A 19,138-nucleotide genomic window follows, 5' to 3' on the forward strand; every position below is an offset into this window, starting at 1 on the left:
AACTAATAATGATGTTGTAACTATTTTTATTTATACTTGAGTTTGATCTGCTTATATTTTTTATATCATTTGCATCTATGTTCATGAAGGACATTGGACCATAATTTTCCCTTCTGGTTGTCTGAAGAGTCTAACATAGTCTTGTTTTGTATCAATGTTTATTACAAAAAGAGCTACCAGCTTATAAATATCATAGATCTGTAAACACTTGTGGGGACAGCACTCTACATGATTCTTTTTTTTTTTAATTTCTTGTGAATGTACATGACAGTGAGGTTTCCCTTCTATTTTTTAACTGGTACATTAAAATTAGACATAAAAGTGGGATTCATTGTGATATATTCATCTGTGCACATAGCATAATTTGGTAAAAGTTACTCTCCAGTACCTCCTCTCTCCTTCCCCTCCATCTCCTTTGTCTCCTGCTCTCCCTTCTATTTTCATGAGATCCATTTTTAGTCCTTTTTTCTCTCTCACATCTACATATGAAAGAAGACATTCAACCTCTGATTTTCTGAGTTTGGCTTATTTCACTTCAAAAAAAATGTTCTCCAGTTCCATCTATTTGCCAGCAAATGACATCACTTCATTTTCTTTATGACTGAATAAAATTCCATTGTGTATATATGCCACATTTTCTTTTTCCATTACATTTGTTGATGAATATTTAGGCTGTTTCCATAACTTGATTTTTATAATATGCTGAAATAAATAGTGGTATGCTGATGAATTCTCATTTTTAGTAATTTTTTAATGTAGTTATTCTTCTTTGCCTTGTCATTTTAGGGTTAGGTTTGGGGTTTCATTATTTTTCTTGTTTTATTTTTATTTGTTTCTCTTTTTTCTCTTTCTTTCCTTCCTTCTTCTAATAGCAGCCAAATTCTCTGGTTTTTCTCTTTCTCTCTCCTTTTCTTTGTTTTTCCTATTTTTCTCTTTCTTCATAACCATCACTGGTACAACATCTCTTCTGCATTTCCTCTGTTTAGTCACATTTTAAACATTCTAAACTCCCCTCTTCATTTCTATCACATTTTCTTTTCTATTAAGGAATGATGTTTTTAGCATCTTTTAGAGCTATTTGGTTCTAAATAGTTCTGACCCACCACTCATTTTGTTGCAATTTTTATTGCTGTAGATGACATAGTTGACACCCGCTTATTTTTATGTTAGATCTAGTTCATGATTATTTATTGTTTTTGCTATTGGAAACTACTGACCCCACCATTCCTGTTTTTGTGATAATGACCATTATAGACGTCATGGTAGGCACTGGGCATTTACTTCAATAGTGTGTATTATTTGTATCTGTTGTTGCTATTGTTGCTTCCCCCTTTTCTGTGAGAAGCTGGGAATCTATAGGGACACTACAGGTTCACAGGCTAGAGACTGCTGCTAAATGAAGCTCAGTCTAAAGATAGCACATCTTGCTCCTCACACAAATTAATGACACACAATAGAAAGAAGAGACAAAAACCCAAACTAACAACCAGGTCCCAAGAAGGAATGGCTAAGTGTGGGCTCTCAGGTCCCACTCAGAGACATTCAGTGCTACAGCAAAAGCAGAGAGAATTAATACAAAGGCTGTAGATGCCATGCATACGAGGGGGTCTCAATCTAGATGACTCTAGAACACTTCATTAGGAGAAGGCTGTGCCGTATGAATTAGGTGACTAAACACCTTGAATGCCCTTATGGAGAGACATTGATTTTGGAGAAGTTACCCTTCCTTAACATTCTCCCATTATACCCTTCAAGAACCACATTAGACTTTTCCCAATGCAAAAATGACCCACCTCCTCCAGCCTCACCCTATCTGTCTACAGTTATACCCAGTTAATCCATTCCAGTGGATTTCCATTTCCACAGACAAACTCAACAAATGGCTATAGACTCTGAAAACTCAGTTTTAAAACCAAATTTACTTCTGCCTTATAAACATATGGACAATCTGCTCCTGGATTTGTTTGGTCTTTATCCCATAAATGATGGGGTTCAGCATAGGTGGAGCCAGAATACAGACATTAGCCAGCAAGATATGGATATGAGGTGGAATGTGGCGTCCAAACTGCTGAGTAAGGGTTGTGAAGATTCCAGGCCCATAAAACAGGATGATGACACAGATGTGGGAGCCACATGTGTTGAGGGCTTTGTGGCGAGCATTTTGAGAAGGCATTCGGAAGATGGCACAAAGAATCAGCACATAGGAAACAAAAATTAGCACAACATCTAAGACCACTGTTGCCATTAGGATGAAAAAACCATACCAAAGGTTTACTCGAATGTCATTACAAGCATATTTGGCCAAGCCAATGTGTTCACAACAGGTGTGTGGAATAATATTATGTTTGCAGAAAGTCAATCTTCTCAGAAGAAATATTATAGGGAATATGGTACCATAACTTCTCAGAAAGAGAGCCACTCCAATTTTTCTAATCCTAGAATTTTTAAGAATAGTGGTATATCTCAGTGGGTAGCAAATGGCAATATAGCGATCAAATGCCATCACCAGCAAGATCCCTGACTCATAGACAAAGGTGGAATGGACGAAGAAGACCTGAGTGATGCAGCAATCCAGGGAAATCTCTCCAGCATGGAACCAGAAGATGGCCAAGGCCTGAGGTACTGTGATGGTGGAGAGGACAATGTCTGTTCCAGCCAGCATGCAAAGAAAGAGGTACATGGGTTCATGGAGACTACGCTTTGTGAGGATAATGAAGATGAGCAGGCTGTTCCCAAGCAGGGCAATGACATAGGAAATGAAGAAGGGAATGGAAATCCACATGTGCTGCTCCTCTAGGCCAGGGATGCCCATCAAGTGGAAGACTGTGTGGCTAATGCCAGTGTGGTTTAAGGTGGTCATACCTGGAAAGACCAAGAGACACTTCCACTTCTATTCACAGAGGCACATGAAAATACATATTTCCTTTAATATTTTTGTGACATCACTAGGAGATTTAGGTATAGTCCATGCCCTCATCTTCTTTGAATCCATAAATAAGAGGAAATCTGCAAAAATGAAAGATGATCTATGCTTTAATGAGTGATAGCCAATTAGAATGATCTCCAACTAATCAAAGTAAGAAACATTATTCTATAAATTCCACTTACAAACAGAAGATTATGAATACACAGGGGAAATTATTACTTATGTCCGGGAAAACTATTAAAAGATGAAACTTGAACTTGACCTTGAAATTTAGTAGTTTATTGTAAAGTGAATGGGGGGAAAAAGAGAAGCAGTATATGAAAAGGTGAACATACACAGCAATCACAACATGCTCCTGAAATATTTCAAGCCAAGTTGCAGGTGCATAGGAACTCTTGGAGAGAGCAGGGAAGGTGGTTGTACAAGGGAGATTTTTCCTGTTTATAAGGGATCTAAAACAACAAATTTCTTCTTTCATGCTCCTGGAAGCTATAGGTCTAAAATCAAGGTATTCAGCAGGATCACCTTTGTGATCCTTCTCACTTCCAACTTCTGGTAGCTGCTGGTGACTTTGGTGCTGCTGGGCTCATGAAAGCATCATACTAGTCCCTGCCTATTTTCACATGGCCTTTTCTGTGCGTCTCTGACCATCCTTCCTCTCCTTACAAGGATACTAATCATGGATTTAGGGTCTACCCTAAATCAGTATAACCTCATTTTAATTAATTACATCTGCAAAGACCTTATTTCCAAATAGGTCACATTCTGAGATTCTGGAGGCACAGTTTGTGAAAACCTGACTCCCAACAGTTGATTGCCATCACTGCCCGTATTTTATTGAATGCCCATTGGATCCTGGGACTCAGGATGTAATGGGACATTTTAGCAAGATGTCTGAAATCAAGAGAGACTTTTAAGTCAGCTTTTTAATGTGCCTACTATGCAAAAGTTCCTAGCTGACCAATTGGAAGAACAAAATTTAATCCCTTCCCTCAAGGAGAGTTGTACCTGGGCCCTTGAGTCTCTTCTAGTCTTCCAGGTACCATTTCCATTCTTTTATGACCCATACCTACCCTGTATTGTATTTGCCTGAAAATCCTTTGTGCCATCAAACACCATCCAATCCTTTGAATTCACTAACAGTTAAGGGTCTTTATCACAGCTTAACCCTCAGACCCCATCTTTCACACAGGGGGCAACTATCAGATATCTCAAAGCCATAGTTTAAAATGATTAAATTAGAAGAATTACCTGTGCATGTTTATTGGAACATTAATTGACTATGGGCACTGGAGACTAAATAGTCAGTGGTATTCCAGGACTAAAAGGGATCTGGATGTAATACAGTCAGGAAAATTAAACTAATATTTATTAAGCATTGCTTTATGCCAGGGACTATATTATGCACAGTGTATTTCATATATTCGTCATGCAAGGAGTAGATATCCATGCTAGAAACTGAATATTATCCCCATTTCATACATAAAGAAAATGAGACTCACACCACATGAATCATTTTCTAACTGTCAAAAGCCAGTAAGTGATAGAAATAAGATCTGGAATCTCTCTGACTTCACCAGAGTTTGCTCACCTATGAAGAAGGTCAAGAGATCTTAAAGAGGTAATAGTGGCCAGAACTGTGTACCTGAGATAAGGTATTCCTTGTGCTTATGCCTTGGGAACTAAGCTCTGGAATAACTGAAATTTTAAAAAGAGAGATTATTTCTGGAGGAAGGGTGGGTTACAGCTCTTGATATTTAGAAAAATCTTCTACTGGTGGAAATTAGCATGTAACTTCATTATTTACTTCCTACCATACATTTCTTTCTTCATTAACAAGAATATTTTGAACAATGACTATTTTGTTCAGGCATCCTGCTGTATCCTTGAGTCCTCTCTGGGCTTATGGCTTGAAAGAATGGTGGACATGTAAGCAACTAGATTTAGCAAATGTCCCAAGGGAATGGGCTCAGAAAGCACCTTCTGAGAAGAGGGCCATATCCATCCCACTTTCATGACCATAAAGAAATGAAAGCAAATAATAAAATACCCTCTTCATGGGTTTCCAATAATATTAAATTAAAGGGTATTTTTAATAGAAATTAAAAGCTCAGTTGCTAAAGATATATCTTATCCTCGTTAACATTTTTTTCCATTCCAGTCCTCCTCTTAAAGCCCCTGACTTTTCTTTCTAGGGAGGAAAATCAGCTCCTTAGTTTTTCTCTCACCTCTGCCAAGATGCCCTGGCTACCTCTACAAAGCCTCTCCAGTGTCAGGCTTGGGACAAGCCATTATCAGGATTCCTTTCACATCTTTCCAAAAGAAGTCTGTAGTCTATGTTAGTATTCTTTACGTTTCCTCATCTCTAGCCTAGTCATTAGGACCCCTACATGTATCGTGTTGCTTGCTTCTTTTTACCCTTAGCTAACTCCCTTAACCCAGTCAGTGTATTTTCACCCTCACTTCCCAGACCTCATCTTCCACGTCTGCTAGAACCAAGAAGATTTGCACCTCTGGTCTTCATGGTTTTTTGACCACATATTTCAATAGTCTAGACTGCTGTCACCTCTACTCTGCATGACACAACACCAGCCTAGTTCTTACCTTGATTCTGAAGCCAGCCCCACCCACAGATGTTGAATTTGATCACCAGCCTCAGATGGAGACTAGAGGAACTATGAGCTCTGCAATAAAATTCAGTTTATTGGGAGCCAGGAGTTGGGATGTTTATCCTCCTCCTTGAGGGAAGCACTTAGACCAGGTTCTCCTGGGACAGAGCTGCATCAGCACAATCAACTTTTTCCCAAAAGGATGCAGTCTCTGAAGCCATTTTTCTCTTTTCTGTTCCTCCTGATTCTTATTTGTCTTGCTTTTCTCAAGATGCTCTGATACAGGGTTGGGGATGTGGCTCAAGCGGTGGCCCGCTCGCCTGGCATTCTTGCGGGCCGGGTTCGATCCTCAGCACCACATATAAATAAAGATGTTGTGTCTGCCGAAAACTAAAGACTAAATATTAAAAAAATTCTCTCTCTCTCTCTCTCTCTAAAAAAAAAAAAAAAAAAAAAAAAAAAAAAGATGCTCTGATACAAAAGCCTTTCCACCTAATCTAGCCTTACAACATGCCTGTTTAAACAGATTTAAAGCCCATTTTTAACACAAATATAAGAGTTGGCAGTATGTATCAATGATTTGTAAAGTTTTGTTCTTCTTGAAAAGGATTATATTACATTATATTCATCCCCAAGATTTTCATAAGTCTCACTTTCACTATCATGAATAATGAGGCTTCACTCTGTGGCCTAAGATACATAAATGCACATGCTTAGAAGACATGTGAGCCATGATTATTTTGGACACATTTGTATTTCATGCCTGACTCCTTTAATCATGTTTGATTTTTACTTCATATTAATTTTCAATTTGATTGTGATGCACCTAGACATACCATTCTTTGTTTTTATTCTCTTTGAGATTTACTGAAGTTTTTGAATATGTAAATTTATAATTTTACCAAATTTGGTATTTTTCAGTAATTATTTCTCAATTTTTTTCTATCTCATTTTTTCTGTTTTTTTCTTTTTCAGACCCCAACTTCACATCCATTAGATCTTTTGACTTCGTTCCACAAGTACCTGAGGTTCTCTTATTTTATTTTTGTGTTCTTCTGCACACTTCTTCAGTTGGATAATTCCATTAATAAATCTTATGGTTAATTACTAGGAGTAGGATTATCTTGGTCAAAGGATAACTGCATTTGTAGATTTTTTTTATTTATTAAAGAAGGAAATAGAACAAAATTATATTGTTATAGTATGTGCATATACAAATATTTAACAATGAGTCCTATTATGTATGAATTATGTATAATAAGATACACAATATAATTGTTCATAATTATCTTGTGTATAATTATAATGTACCAATAAAGATTCCCTCCATAGATATTGTATAATTTTTCATTAACACCAATAACATGTTTCTTTTCCCTTACAACCATGTTGGTAGAATGTTTTGTCAATGTTTTCAAGTGTGGTTGAGCATATGCAAAAATAACTGACAATAATGTTATGTGTATGAATTCAAAGGCATATTCTTTAAGAGTTCTTACAACTTCCATTTGACCCTCTTGGAGGTCATCAGCCATTTAAATAGCTTATGGTAGACAAATGAACAAGAGACCACGTGGAGAGAGATGGCAGAGGGCCAACATCTACTGTATAATCTATAATCCCATAACCCCTACTTCCTTCTGAAATTTCATACCACATACAAAAAAATAGAGATAATTCCTTGAATCCTATCAAATCAGAATGAAATTGAATTAGAAATCATTGATAAAATTTTAAAAAGAAAACACTCTAACACCTGGAAATTAAATAATACTCTTTTGAACGATAAATGGAAAGCAGAAGAAATCAGGGCAGATATAAAAAAATTCTTACAAACAAATGAGAATAGTGATACAACATATCAAAATCTCTGGGACAGTAACAGCTGTTCTAAGAGGAAAGTTTATAGCACTGAGTTTCTACATTAAAAAAGTAGATAACAAAAAAAAATCTAACCATTATACCTCAAAGCCCTTAAAAAAAAAGAAGAAACTAACACCAAAAATCAGTAGATGATAGTAAATAATTAAATTGAGAGCCAAAATTGATGAAATTGAAAATTTTTAAAAATACACAGGATCAATGAAACAAAGGGTTGATTCTTTGCAAGAATAAACAAGATTGATAAACACTTAACCAAACTAACAAAAATAAAGAGAAGACCCAAATTAATAAAATTATAGATGAAAAAAATATCACCACAGACATTACTGAAATCCAAAGAAGATCGTCAGAAACTGTTTTGAAAATTTATACTCCAATAAGCTAGAAATTCTTGAAGATATTACAAATTTCTAGAGACACATGACCTAAGACACAGAGGCAAACATACATACTTTGTTGAGTATCAGTTGTCTAATACTCAATAAAGGTGCCAAAAATATACCTAAAAAGATGAATATCATTATCTAAAGTACATGTATGAAGATACGAATTGGTATGAACATACTTTATATACAACCAGAGATATCAAAAATTGTGCTCTATATGTGTAATATGAATTGTAATGCAAAAAAATTCCCAAAAAAGATAGCCTTTTTATGAATAGTGCTGAGAAAACTGGATATCCTTAGGTAAAAGCATGAAATTTGACCCCCTCCCTCACGGGGCACAAATGCCAACTCAAGGTGAATCATAGACCAAGGAATTAGACCAGAAACATTTTAACTGCCAAAAGAAAATGTAAGCCCAACACTCCAACATGTTGGTACAGGCATCAACTTCCTTAAGATGTTTCCTAACATGCAAAAAATAAAACCAAGAATCAGTAAGTGGGATGACATTAAATTAAAAAGCTCCTGCACAGCAAAGGAAACGAGAGTGTGAAGAGAGCCTACAGAATGGGAGAAAATCTTTGCCACCTGCTCCTCAGGAATTAATATCCAGAATATGTAAAGAATTCAAAACACCTAACATCAAAAAAACAAATAAATAAATGGGCAAAAGAACTAAACAGTCATTTCTCAAAAGAAGATATACAAACGATCAATAATTATATGAAAAAAATGTTCAACATCTCTATCAATCAGAGACATACAAATCAAAATTACATTGAGATTTCAGCTCACTTCAGTCAGAATGGCAATTATCCAGAATACAAGAAACAATAAATTTTGGCAAATATGTGGGAAAATGGGTACACTCATACATTATTGAAGGGACTGCAAATTAGTACAATTACTATAAAAAGCAGTGTGGGGATTCCTCATAAAACTAGTACTGGAACTACTATATAACTCAGCTATCCCTCTCCTTGGTGTTTATCCAAAAGAAAAATCAGCATATCATAGTGATACAGCCACATCATTGTTTACAGCCATGCAACTCACAATAGCCAAGATGTGGAACCAGCTCAGGTACCCATCAATACATGAATGGATTAAGAAAATGTGGTTATATACACAGTGAAGTTTTACTTAGCCATAAAAAGAAATAAAATATGGCATTTTCTGGTAATTGAAGGAGAAAATCATGCTAAGTGAAATAAGCCAGACTCAGGAAATCAAGGGTTGAATGTTCTTTCTCATATGCAGAACCTAAGGCAAAGTAAGGGGGAAGGGGTGGGTTGGATATCATAAAGACAGAAGATGAGTATAGTAGGAGATTGAGGAGAAGGGAAGAAAGTTGAGAATGGGGAGTAAATGCAAAACAAATTTGCAAATTATGCTATGTGCACATGTGTGTAAATACACCACAGTGAATTCCACCTTTGTGTATATCTATAAAGCAAAAATTAAAAACATATAAATGAGTGCAAGGTAGACCAGTAGAGTAGAAGAAGAGTAATAGGAAGAGGAAAAGGTGGGGTATTGGGAACTGAAATGAAGTAAAATGAATTCTATGTATGTATGATTTTATCAAAATGAATCCCACTATTGTGTATAACTATAGTGAATTAATTAACTTTTTAAAAACCTGTCCAAAAAGAGAAAGAAAAAAAAAATTTGTGTGTGTTGCTGGGGATTGAACCCAAGGCCTCGGGCAAGCTAGGTAAGTGCTCTACCACTGAGTTATGTCCCACCTGGAAAGCAGCATTTTATAAACTCTTATTCTTTTTTTTTTTTCAACATTCATTGTTATTTGTAGTCCTTCTTCAAAAATTGTTCTAGGGGAATCCTCTCATAGCCAGCCAAGATGCCTAGCCCCGCACTGAAGGTTCTTGGAGGCTGGTCAGGCTTGGCACCCGGCGTGCTGCATGCCGTTTGTCCACTTCTAGAGCAAACCTAGGTGAGGTGGAGCCACTATGGTCCTGAATTCAGAGATCCCCTAATTGACATTACTGAAAGCCTGTGGCTGAGCTCACTGAGGAGGAGAAATATGTCCAGGAGCTCAAGAAAACTCAGCTCATCAAACTGCCCCAGCCACGAAAATTAGCTCCGTATTTGCAGACCCAGTGATGAGTAAATTCACCAACATGATGATGAAAGGAAGAAACAAAGGATTGGCCAGATCTCTCATGAAACAGACTCTGGAATCTGTGAAAAGAAAGTGTAAGGTCAGGCACCAGGGACCAAAAGGAGGCAGATTAAAAGCTGCTGAACAAGGCTTTATTGAGATTCTGTCCCAGGCAAGATCCTCCAGTCCAACAGAGCGCTCCGGGGGAGTTGTGCCCAAGCTCAGTCAGACTGGAATTCTATCAGGCTTAGGGAAGGAAGAGAGGGCTTGGAACAGGAACGGGAGGTTTTTAGGGTCCTTTGTCTTCCTGGGGTTGGTCAGGGGATCTTGCTGAGCTCCATGTCCTTCCAGGATCAGTCAGGAGATTCCACTGATTGACAGGTGGTTACCACTACTTGTCTGTCGGTGCCTCATTGGTTGATCTTTCACGCACCTGGGTTGCCTGGTACTTTGTTCCCTTAGCCACCTCAAACCAACCTAACAGAAAGCAGTTTGAGAAGTGCCATGCTGCTTCTGGAGATGAACAAGCAACCATCAAAGGGAACCCCTACACAATTTACCTCTAATTCCTTCATCTGTGCATGAAGCAGCCATCAAATGTGTTGAAGACAGGAGTTTAGAATGATTACCCTAGAAAGATTATCTGTGGAGATTTATTGGAATAATAATTAACTGAAGAGACCTGATTCTGAAGAGCCAGTTGTGTTCCAGGAATGGAATGAATATAACCCAGTTGCAGTTAAATTAATATTTATTATGCATTGCTTTATGCCATTTGGCACTTAGCATATTTTTACACTGATGTATTGAATATCTACTCTAGAATCTGGATATTGTTCACATTTCACAAATAAACTAAGTGAGACTCAGAATGTGAACCACTTACCAAATGTCACAAATTTATCTCCGATGGAAATGAGATTTGAAATCTCTGACTTCACTAAATATAGTGTGACCACTTAATAAAAAGACCAAAAGAACTTTAAGTGGAAACATGGATAGGGGCTGCGTACCTGAGGTGAAACCTTCCTGGTGCTCACACCTTAGAAAACTAAGTTTAGAAATCACTTAAATTAGGGAAAAAAAAGGCTTTATTTTCAGGAGGGAGGATGGCATGATGTTTGATTTTTCTGAAAGTGGAAAATGATCATTTACTTGAGGTGCTTTCCTTTATTCATTACCTCAGTCATTCAGCAAGCGTATTTTAAGCAGTAATTATTTTACAGGCAACATTTTACACACGAGAGCATTTTAGTCAGCTTTTTCAACACTATAACCAAAAGACCTGACAAGAAAAACTTAGAAGAGAAAAAGTTTATTTGGCTCACGGTTCCAGAGGTTCAGTCCATAGTGATCTAGCTCCACAGCAACTCAGGACATGACAATCAGGAAGGAGAGAGAGAGACCTCCACTGACCAAAGACAAAATATAAACTCCAAGGGCACACTCCCCAGTGACCTATCTCCTCCAGCCACACTCTACTTCCTGACAGTTACTGCCCAGTTAATCCATATGAGTGAATTTATGCACTGATTAGATTATATTCCTCAAATGTAATCTACTCACCTCTGAAAATTCCTGCATTGTCTCACATATGAGCATTTGGGGAACAACTCATATTTAAACCATAACAAGGAAATATAGAAAAGTAGGTGAGGATTTACTGGAGTGTCATGGCTTCTGATTTGAGAATAAAGCAAATTTATTAACAGATGACTTTGATGAATAGGAGATAAATATTTGGTCCTTCTAATGAAGCAATATCTTAAAAGATCAAGCTTGATAGCTAAATTATATCCTGTGCTCACTGGTATTATTTTTTGCACTCCTGTTGCCACTCTTGGTGCCTCTGATTTTCATTTCTGCAGAATAAAATCAGTTCCCATTGCTGTGAGAAATCATTCTTCCATTAGAGTCACTGACCCCAAGGAGTCTTGGTTCAGGGAATTTCTATAGAACATAAAGACACATTCAACAAAGGCAGGACTTGAGAGGAGGGCAGATTATAGAAGCCAATGAAGTTCTGTGTTTGGGAAGAGGGAGTAAGCAGAAGAAATTTCATTGACTAGAGCCAGAGAAAGAAGTCAGGGAGCTCAGAGAATGGGAATCTGCCTATGAGATGATCTCCCCATGGAATGACTTTAATCTAGCACATGTTCATCCTAAAAATCCCCCTCGAATGCTTCTCCCGTATGTTCTCACTTCTGCCTGAGATAATCTGGCTGCTTCCTCAAAGCCACTTCCCACACCATAGCACAGATCCTGGTCATTCTCAGGGCTCTTATATTTGCCAAGATGATCTGCAGTGTGATGATGTGTCAGTGTGTTTTCAGTTTTTTCACTTCATTTCAGTCTAACTCTTAGCGTGTCCCTTATTCTTTGGAGGCATCTCTGTTTCCTAAACTCCATTAACCTCAGCAAGATGACAGGTCCTCAGCTCCTTTCCCAGACCTCACCTTTTCACATTTGCTATTACTCACCAAATCTGGGCCTCTGGTCTTTGCTATTTGCTATAGTCTGTTTTCTGCTGCTAAACCAGAATACAACATATAGTTTATAAATACAGAGACTCATCTGACTCATTTCTGGAGGCTGGAAGGTCCAAAAGCATGACACCAGCTGTCTGGTGTCTAGGGCAGTGGGTGTCTCTTGTAGGTGTGGACAAAGGCAGTTGGGAAAGAGATCAGAACACTCAACAGAAAGGGTGTTGGTGAAGGGTGTTGGAGTTTCTAAGAATCATGGCAGTATTGGGGTGTGATGGAGTCTGAAAGTACAAAAATCATCAGCTTCCACGAGGGCCTTCCTGCTGCATCAGAGCATGGCAGAGGGCATCCTAGGCAAGAGCAAAGGAGTCTGTCAACTCAGTTTTCTCTTCTTACAAAGTCATGAACCCCATTACAGAGGCCTCATGACCTCATCTAGCCCTAAATACTTCCCAAAGATCTCAGCTCCACAAACATGAATTCAGGGATTAACTTTCCAACACATGAACTTTGAGGGGAACATATTCTTCACCCCACATGTATCAACAGCCTCTCAGAGCCCTTGTCACCTCTGCCTGTATGAAAACAAAATACCAACCCAGACCTTCCTTACCTTGACTCTGGAACTTGCCCCACTTGCAGATGTCTAATTCACCCACTAGCTCTAAGAAGTCTTTAGGAGAAGACATGAGATTTGTAATGAAATTCAGGTTGTTGGGAACTGGGTAGTTGGACTGTTTATCCTCTTTCACGAGAGCCCTTGAAGGATGCTCTGACTGCATGTTGGAAAATGAAATATTTCTTTCATTATTTCTGAGTGTTTTATTTGTCATCTTATTGTGACATAAAGAAAAGAGAAAAGAAGAAAACACACAAATACAGAAAAGTAAATAAAACAAAGGAATGGCTTATTAAATAATTACGTAGCATATATCACCCAGCCAAGAAATAAAAGCTTATTAGACACACCCAAAGCAACATTCATTTGCCCAGTCCCAGTCCCAGTGCCCTTCTTTCTGCTATAACTAACTTATGTGGTTAACATCAATATGCAAATCTTCCTATAGTTTGCATCCAAACGATATCATTTTTCATCTTTACAGTATAGCAAATCTAATTGTTATTTTCCCTTCCTCATAGTAGACAGTTAGATGTTGGGGGTTGCCATTACATCTTCCAATTGAAACTTCCTCTCCTACTACCAAAAAAAAAAAAATGAGTGATGTTAATCCCACCTGGAAATTATTCTCTCATCATATCTACCCAACACATTATCACACCACATACCCTCTACACCCTAGTGTGTGTGTGTGTGTGTGTGTGTGTGTGTGTGTGTGTGTATGTATGTGTGTGTTACTGGGGATGAAACCTGGGACACTCTACCCCTGAGCTATATCTATAGCCCTTTTTATATATAAGTAGTTTTTTAGATATTAATGAACCTTTATTTTATTCATTTATTTATATGTGGAGCTGAGAATCAAATCCAGTGCCTCACACATGCTAGGCAAGTGCTATACCACTGAGCCACAACCCCAGTCCTCCACAACCCTTTTTATTTTTTTATTTTTTTATGCTTTATTTTGAGACAGGATCTCACTAAGTTGCCAAGACTGGCCTCAAACTTGCAATCCCCCTGCCTAAGTCTCCCAAGTTGCTTGGATTATAGGCATGCTCAACCATGCCTAGTATACACCCTGATTTTTAATGATGATTTTTGCACTTTCAGACTCCATCACACCCAAATACTGCCATGATTCTTAGCAACTCCAACACCCTGCACCCAACACCCTTTCTGTTTAGTGTTCTGATCTCTTCCCCAACTGCCTTTGTCCACACCTACAAAAGACACCCACTTCCCTAGACATCAAGAAACACTCCACTAAATGAAAATCAGAAACAGCCCATTCTCCAATCCGAAAACTACATCCTTCCATTAACTTTTGTTTGTTTGCTTAAATCATAAGGACTCTTTTAGTATACATTGTTCCACAACTCATTGATTCTAGCCAATCTCCTCTTTACTTTACTTTCTGGTCCAGCTTGGATTTCATGCTCCATTACATCCTCAGCATTTTTGCATTTCTGCCCTTTTATTATATTTGCTTTTTACATGCCCAAAAAGAAAGGATCTCATTTAATCTTCTTGTCAAGCATTCTTCCAAATGAATTGGCTGGCAAAATAATACCTCCTGGACATTTTCATTTGTCTTCAGAAGACCCCTCTATACTACTAAAAAGTCTACATTTAAATTTGCATCCATATAACTTGAAATAATTTTTCATACCAAATATTTCCAGCCTTTCCTCAGTCTGGATCCAAATGTCCATTTTCAGATGGTGGCCTTATTATAAACCAAATTGATATGAATAAAGAAAACCTATTAGGAAGCATCTCACTGCTCTACCATCAAACCTTTCACCTATATGTGGTGCTTGAAGCCACCTTGTGGTTAAAGTTAGAAATCTACGTGACTCTAACCTTCCTCTCCCTCCACCAAGTCCTCTCATTTCAGCTCTAACATTTCTCTCCCTTCTGTCCATTCCTCTGCATTTTGACAGACACTTTTCTACCCCAAGTTCCACCTCTGCAAAAGAGATAATTTTAAAATAGATATAATTCAATATACAGCATTCAAATTAACTCAACTATGAACAACTACTTCTGATCAATTTTTCTCCTAATTAGTAAACAGTTTTGTGCTTTCACCAAGAATTTATGAAGTGTTTACTTGTTTCCTCTTGAAAACATTATTAGATTTATTACCTGATTTTTCCAATGTTCAAACTAATAAATAGTTGAAGTTTAATAAAATTCTCATTATGAAAGTATGCTTTTCTCAATGTAATTCATAAGGCTTATTTTAAAAGCATAGGGTTTAGAAGTGTGACATTCATCCTCCAGGCATAAATTTTAAAAATATATCATTTATTCAAAGAAAGTTTTTTATTTTATTTAATTTTAATTGGTAAACATTTTTTAAAATAGTATTCCAAAATTTTATCAATGTATGCAATCCATTAGCCAACCCTACTCTTAAAAAGACATTTCAGAACTACCAGTAATTATGTTAAATGATCTCCCCAAGTCCCTTGATCCAAGCTAAACTAGTAGGTAACTGCTACAAGAGTGATATCTACACATTGATCCAAGTGGAAGCACACACTTTCCAGTGACATTCATTCAGCTTTCCCCAGCACAAGACACAGGTAGAGTGCCCATCCTGCTCCTCCACTTCAGGTGGGAAAGCTGGCTCTGGATTTTCTGCATGAATTCCCATGTTGGTCCTGACAGCACATAATAGTTGCTCTCTGGGATCCACAGAAAGCAGAAGCATCAGCAACAGTATATCATCCATATATTCAAAAAGCTTTCAATCAGGGCTGGGGCTATAGCTCAATGACAGAGTGCTTGCCCCACACATGTGAGGCACTGGGCTCAATCCTTAGCACCACATATAAAAATAAACGAAATAAAGGCATGCTGCCCATCTCAACTACAAATTTAAAAAAAAAAAAGCATACAATCACCCACATGCATTTCAAGTAGGTCACAGCACTTAATGGCCCCATTGAAACTATCATATGTCCTTCCCCACTTGCTGGATGAATGCTTTTCACCTAGTTTGAGTCTCTTCTGTAGCAGGGGCTTTACATGTGCATGATCATAAATGATGCAATTAAATGATTCAGATACTCCATCATTTGCATAATACATGAAGGTTTGCTCCCTTAACTCGTCTTCATCATCAGAACCTGTACTTTAATTATTTTTTTCTTTGGCAATGATATTAACTGCAAGTGTGAATACTGATGCAACATAACATCTGCCTGGCTCAGCTATAATCTCACTCCAGAGCTTGACAGAAAATACTTGTCTAGTGCTGGGTTGATCACACTGGTGATCTCTTCAAATTTAAGCTACACCTAGAGTAAAATAAAGGAAAGGGTAGGGAAGGACCGGATAACATAAAGAACCCATCAAATATAAATTAATAGAAAACAAAAGGATGTCTAGTAGAGTAGAGGAAGTAGAATGGGAGAGGAGAGAGAGAAAGGGGAAAGAAAAAAGGGGATCATGAACTGAAATCAATTTCCATGCATGTATGTTTGTCAGGAAGAATCCAACTACTATCTATAACTATAAATCTCTAATTTAAAAAAGAAAGAAAGAAAATTTAAGCTTCCAGATTCAGGAAAGTCACACCAACATCAAGCATATAGCATGCCTTTAGCCCATTTCAGAAGTCTACCGAGTATGGCACCAAACTTAACAGTGAAGTGACAGACTGCTTTGGAATCATCGGTGGCAATCTGAAAAACCAGGTTTGCCTTTGGATGTGCTCTGGCCACTTTCATCAACTCAACCTCACTGTAAAAGTCATTTGGACCCCAAAAATGACAGCATACTTAATTTTTGACATTTGTTTACAAGGATTTGCATAGACAATCCTCTCTGGAGGCACCCTGAGACTCTGCACTAACAGTATTTCAGTCTTGCTAACACAGTCAAATCTTGTCCCAGTGGCAGCTAAGGTCTCCACTATGGCTCTGCTATCATTGCATTTGACTGCATAAAAGAGGGTGACAGGAGGAAAAACTTTTAACTACTATTATGGTTTGGGTGTGAGGTGTCCCCCAAAAGCTCATGTGAGACAATGCAAGAAATGATTGGGTTACAAGAGCCTTAACTCAATGAGTGAATTAATCCACTGATGGGATTAATTGAATGATAACTAAAGGCAGGTAGGGTGTGGCTGGAGAAGGGACATTGGGGGCATGGCTTTGGGGGTATATATTTTGTATATGGAGAATGGAGTCTCTCTCTCTCTGCTCTCTGATCTTCATATGAGCTGCTTCTCTCTGCCATGATGTTCAGCCCCACCTTATGCCCCAAGGAATGGGACTGGCTGTCTATGGACTAAGACCTCTGAAACCATGAGCCCTCAAATAAACTGTTCCTCCTCTACAATTGTTCTAGTCCAGTCCTTTAGTCACAGCATCAAAAAAAACTGGCTAAAACAACCACCTTAGATGTTTCTAAGGTCTTAGAATGTATCCCAGGTCTGTGACATAAAAAGACATCCTTATCATCAGAAAGAACCTCATTAATTTTTGGTCCAGAATGTTCTTGGCAATAAAGCCTTCATTCATTAAGGAAGTTGCAGTCGACTCTTCATTACTTAAGTGTTCACAGTTTCTTGATGCACCTCTGAAATGCAACAAGATGGAAAACTAAGAGATGAAATTTAAAGAAATTAGTCCCAGCTTCTCACAAAGGTAATTCTCTAAGAATTCAAAACCCTGTGTCCTTGGACCAGCAGTGGAAACTTTCTCAAGTGCGCCCAGGTGCTGCCGTCTAGCCCCAAGGAAATGTTGCAGCCAGCCCAGCAGAGCTGAGCCCAGTCAGAGGAGTGCTGGGGCCCCTAGGATTGTTCGAAAGAATGAGAACTTCTTGACTTCACCTGTCTAATTACGAAGAAACATAAAGACAGACTATGAACTTCTGAGCCCCTCTCCTTACATGCTGGGTATAAAACTCTGAAACTCCCTGAACTCTGGGTTCAGGGGATTAATTAATTACAGCAAAAGCTGTGCCCTCTGAACCTGGCTGCAGCCAAATAAAACTGTTTCCTGCAAAAATTTTAAACAAATTAAAAAGACAAAACCAGAGAAATACATTAGAAAAAACAATACCTGCCCCTGGAACAAAAGATACAGAAAAGAAGTAAACACTCAAATCCAGTGTTGGTTTGGTCTCCTGCAACCCACTTCAGGGTCTCATCTTGACTTCCTGGGTCCATGGAGAGTACATACTCAGAGCACCAAAATCAACCTCTCCTTGCTTCCCTCCTCATATCTTAAACCCTTACAAAGCAGCCCCTTCCAGTTCTCCCAGCAGGCCTTTAAAGAATCAAGATCCCTCTCCTGAACCATCATTTTACAACTCCCTAGAACTACATGAGACAGATTTAAACATGTATTTATTTACCCACCCCTAAACCAATCCATCTTTAAGATACCTATACCAGCCATTTCATTGAAGGGTTGGCCAGGGAGTCAAGAACCAACCAGAAAAAGATCAACCTTTACAGAAATTAAATTCTCCTCTTCAATAGATCAAGATCTGCCTGAATCCTCTTTGGAGAAAGATAAAATGTTTAGCGGCCAGGGCCTCTAAAATTTTGTATATAACCACTGTTATCCATTCAAACCAAATTGAATATCACCAACCACACCAAGAAACAGTACCAAATAAATAAAAGCAATGAGAAGAAAAATAAAAATAGAACCACAGATGACCCAAATATTGAAATTATCAAGGATTTTTAAATAAAATTATTATTCAGGTCCTGTTAGAAAATATTATATCTTTGAAATGAAAAAGAAGCCCATATCCAGAATCTTCAGGACCTCCAGCAGCTTCCTGTTGCCACACAGTCTCAGCAGGAAGACAACACAGAGATATTTCTGCTGAGTTTTTAGTACTAGATAAGTGTTGATCCAAACCTTAAGTAATGACATGAACTGAGCCACCAACTGAGAACTGAGAGGACTCACTTATATGCAGGCATGAAGCTTGCTTTAAATAGAACTTTGTAACTCTCATTGAAATATTTGTCCTCTAGATCTTATTATTCAAAAGAGCAAAGAAAGGATTACCCCATAGGAAAGTGGACAAAGGAAGGAAACATTTATTCTCAGTGGATATTTTCTAAACCCTA

The 19,138-nt window shown here is 37.9% G+C and overlaps 1 protein-coding gene and 2 pseudogenes across 1 annotated transcript; all 3 read right to left on the reverse strand.

The window, feature by feature from the left end:
• Positions 1-1,918: 1,918 nt before the first annotated feature.
• Positions 1,919-2,860, reverse strand: LOC113191362 (olfactory receptor 52B4-like). The gene has a single exon (XM_026401075.2). It carries the CDS (start codon positions 2,858-2,860, stop codon positions 1,919-1,921), a length of 942 nt encoding a protein of 313 aa, XP_026256860.2.
• A 12,690-nt stretch (positions 2,861-15,550) lies between these two features.
• LOC144249022 (ornithine decarboxylase pseudogene) lies at positions 15,551-16,626 on the reverse strand (annotated as a pseudogene).
• Positions 16,626-17,567, reverse strand: LOC113191277 (ornithine decarboxylase pseudogene; annotated as a pseudogene).
• Between the last annotated feature and the right edge of the window lie 1,571 nt (positions 17,568-19,138).

This window comes from Urocitellus parryii, chromosome 4, assembly GCF_045843805.1.
Source record: "Urocitellus parryii isolate mUroPar1 chromosome 4, mUroPar1.hap1, whole genome shotgun sequence".
In the NCBI taxonomy this organism is placed as follows: Eukaryota; Metazoa; Chordata; class Mammalia; order Rodentia; family Sciuridae; genus Urocitellus; species Urocitellus parryii.

Coding starts and splice junctions, on each gene's coding strand:
- LOC113191362 (XM_026401075.2), bottom strand. CDS start 2,860: ATGACCACCTTAAACCACACTGGCATTAGCCACACAGTCTTCCACTTG.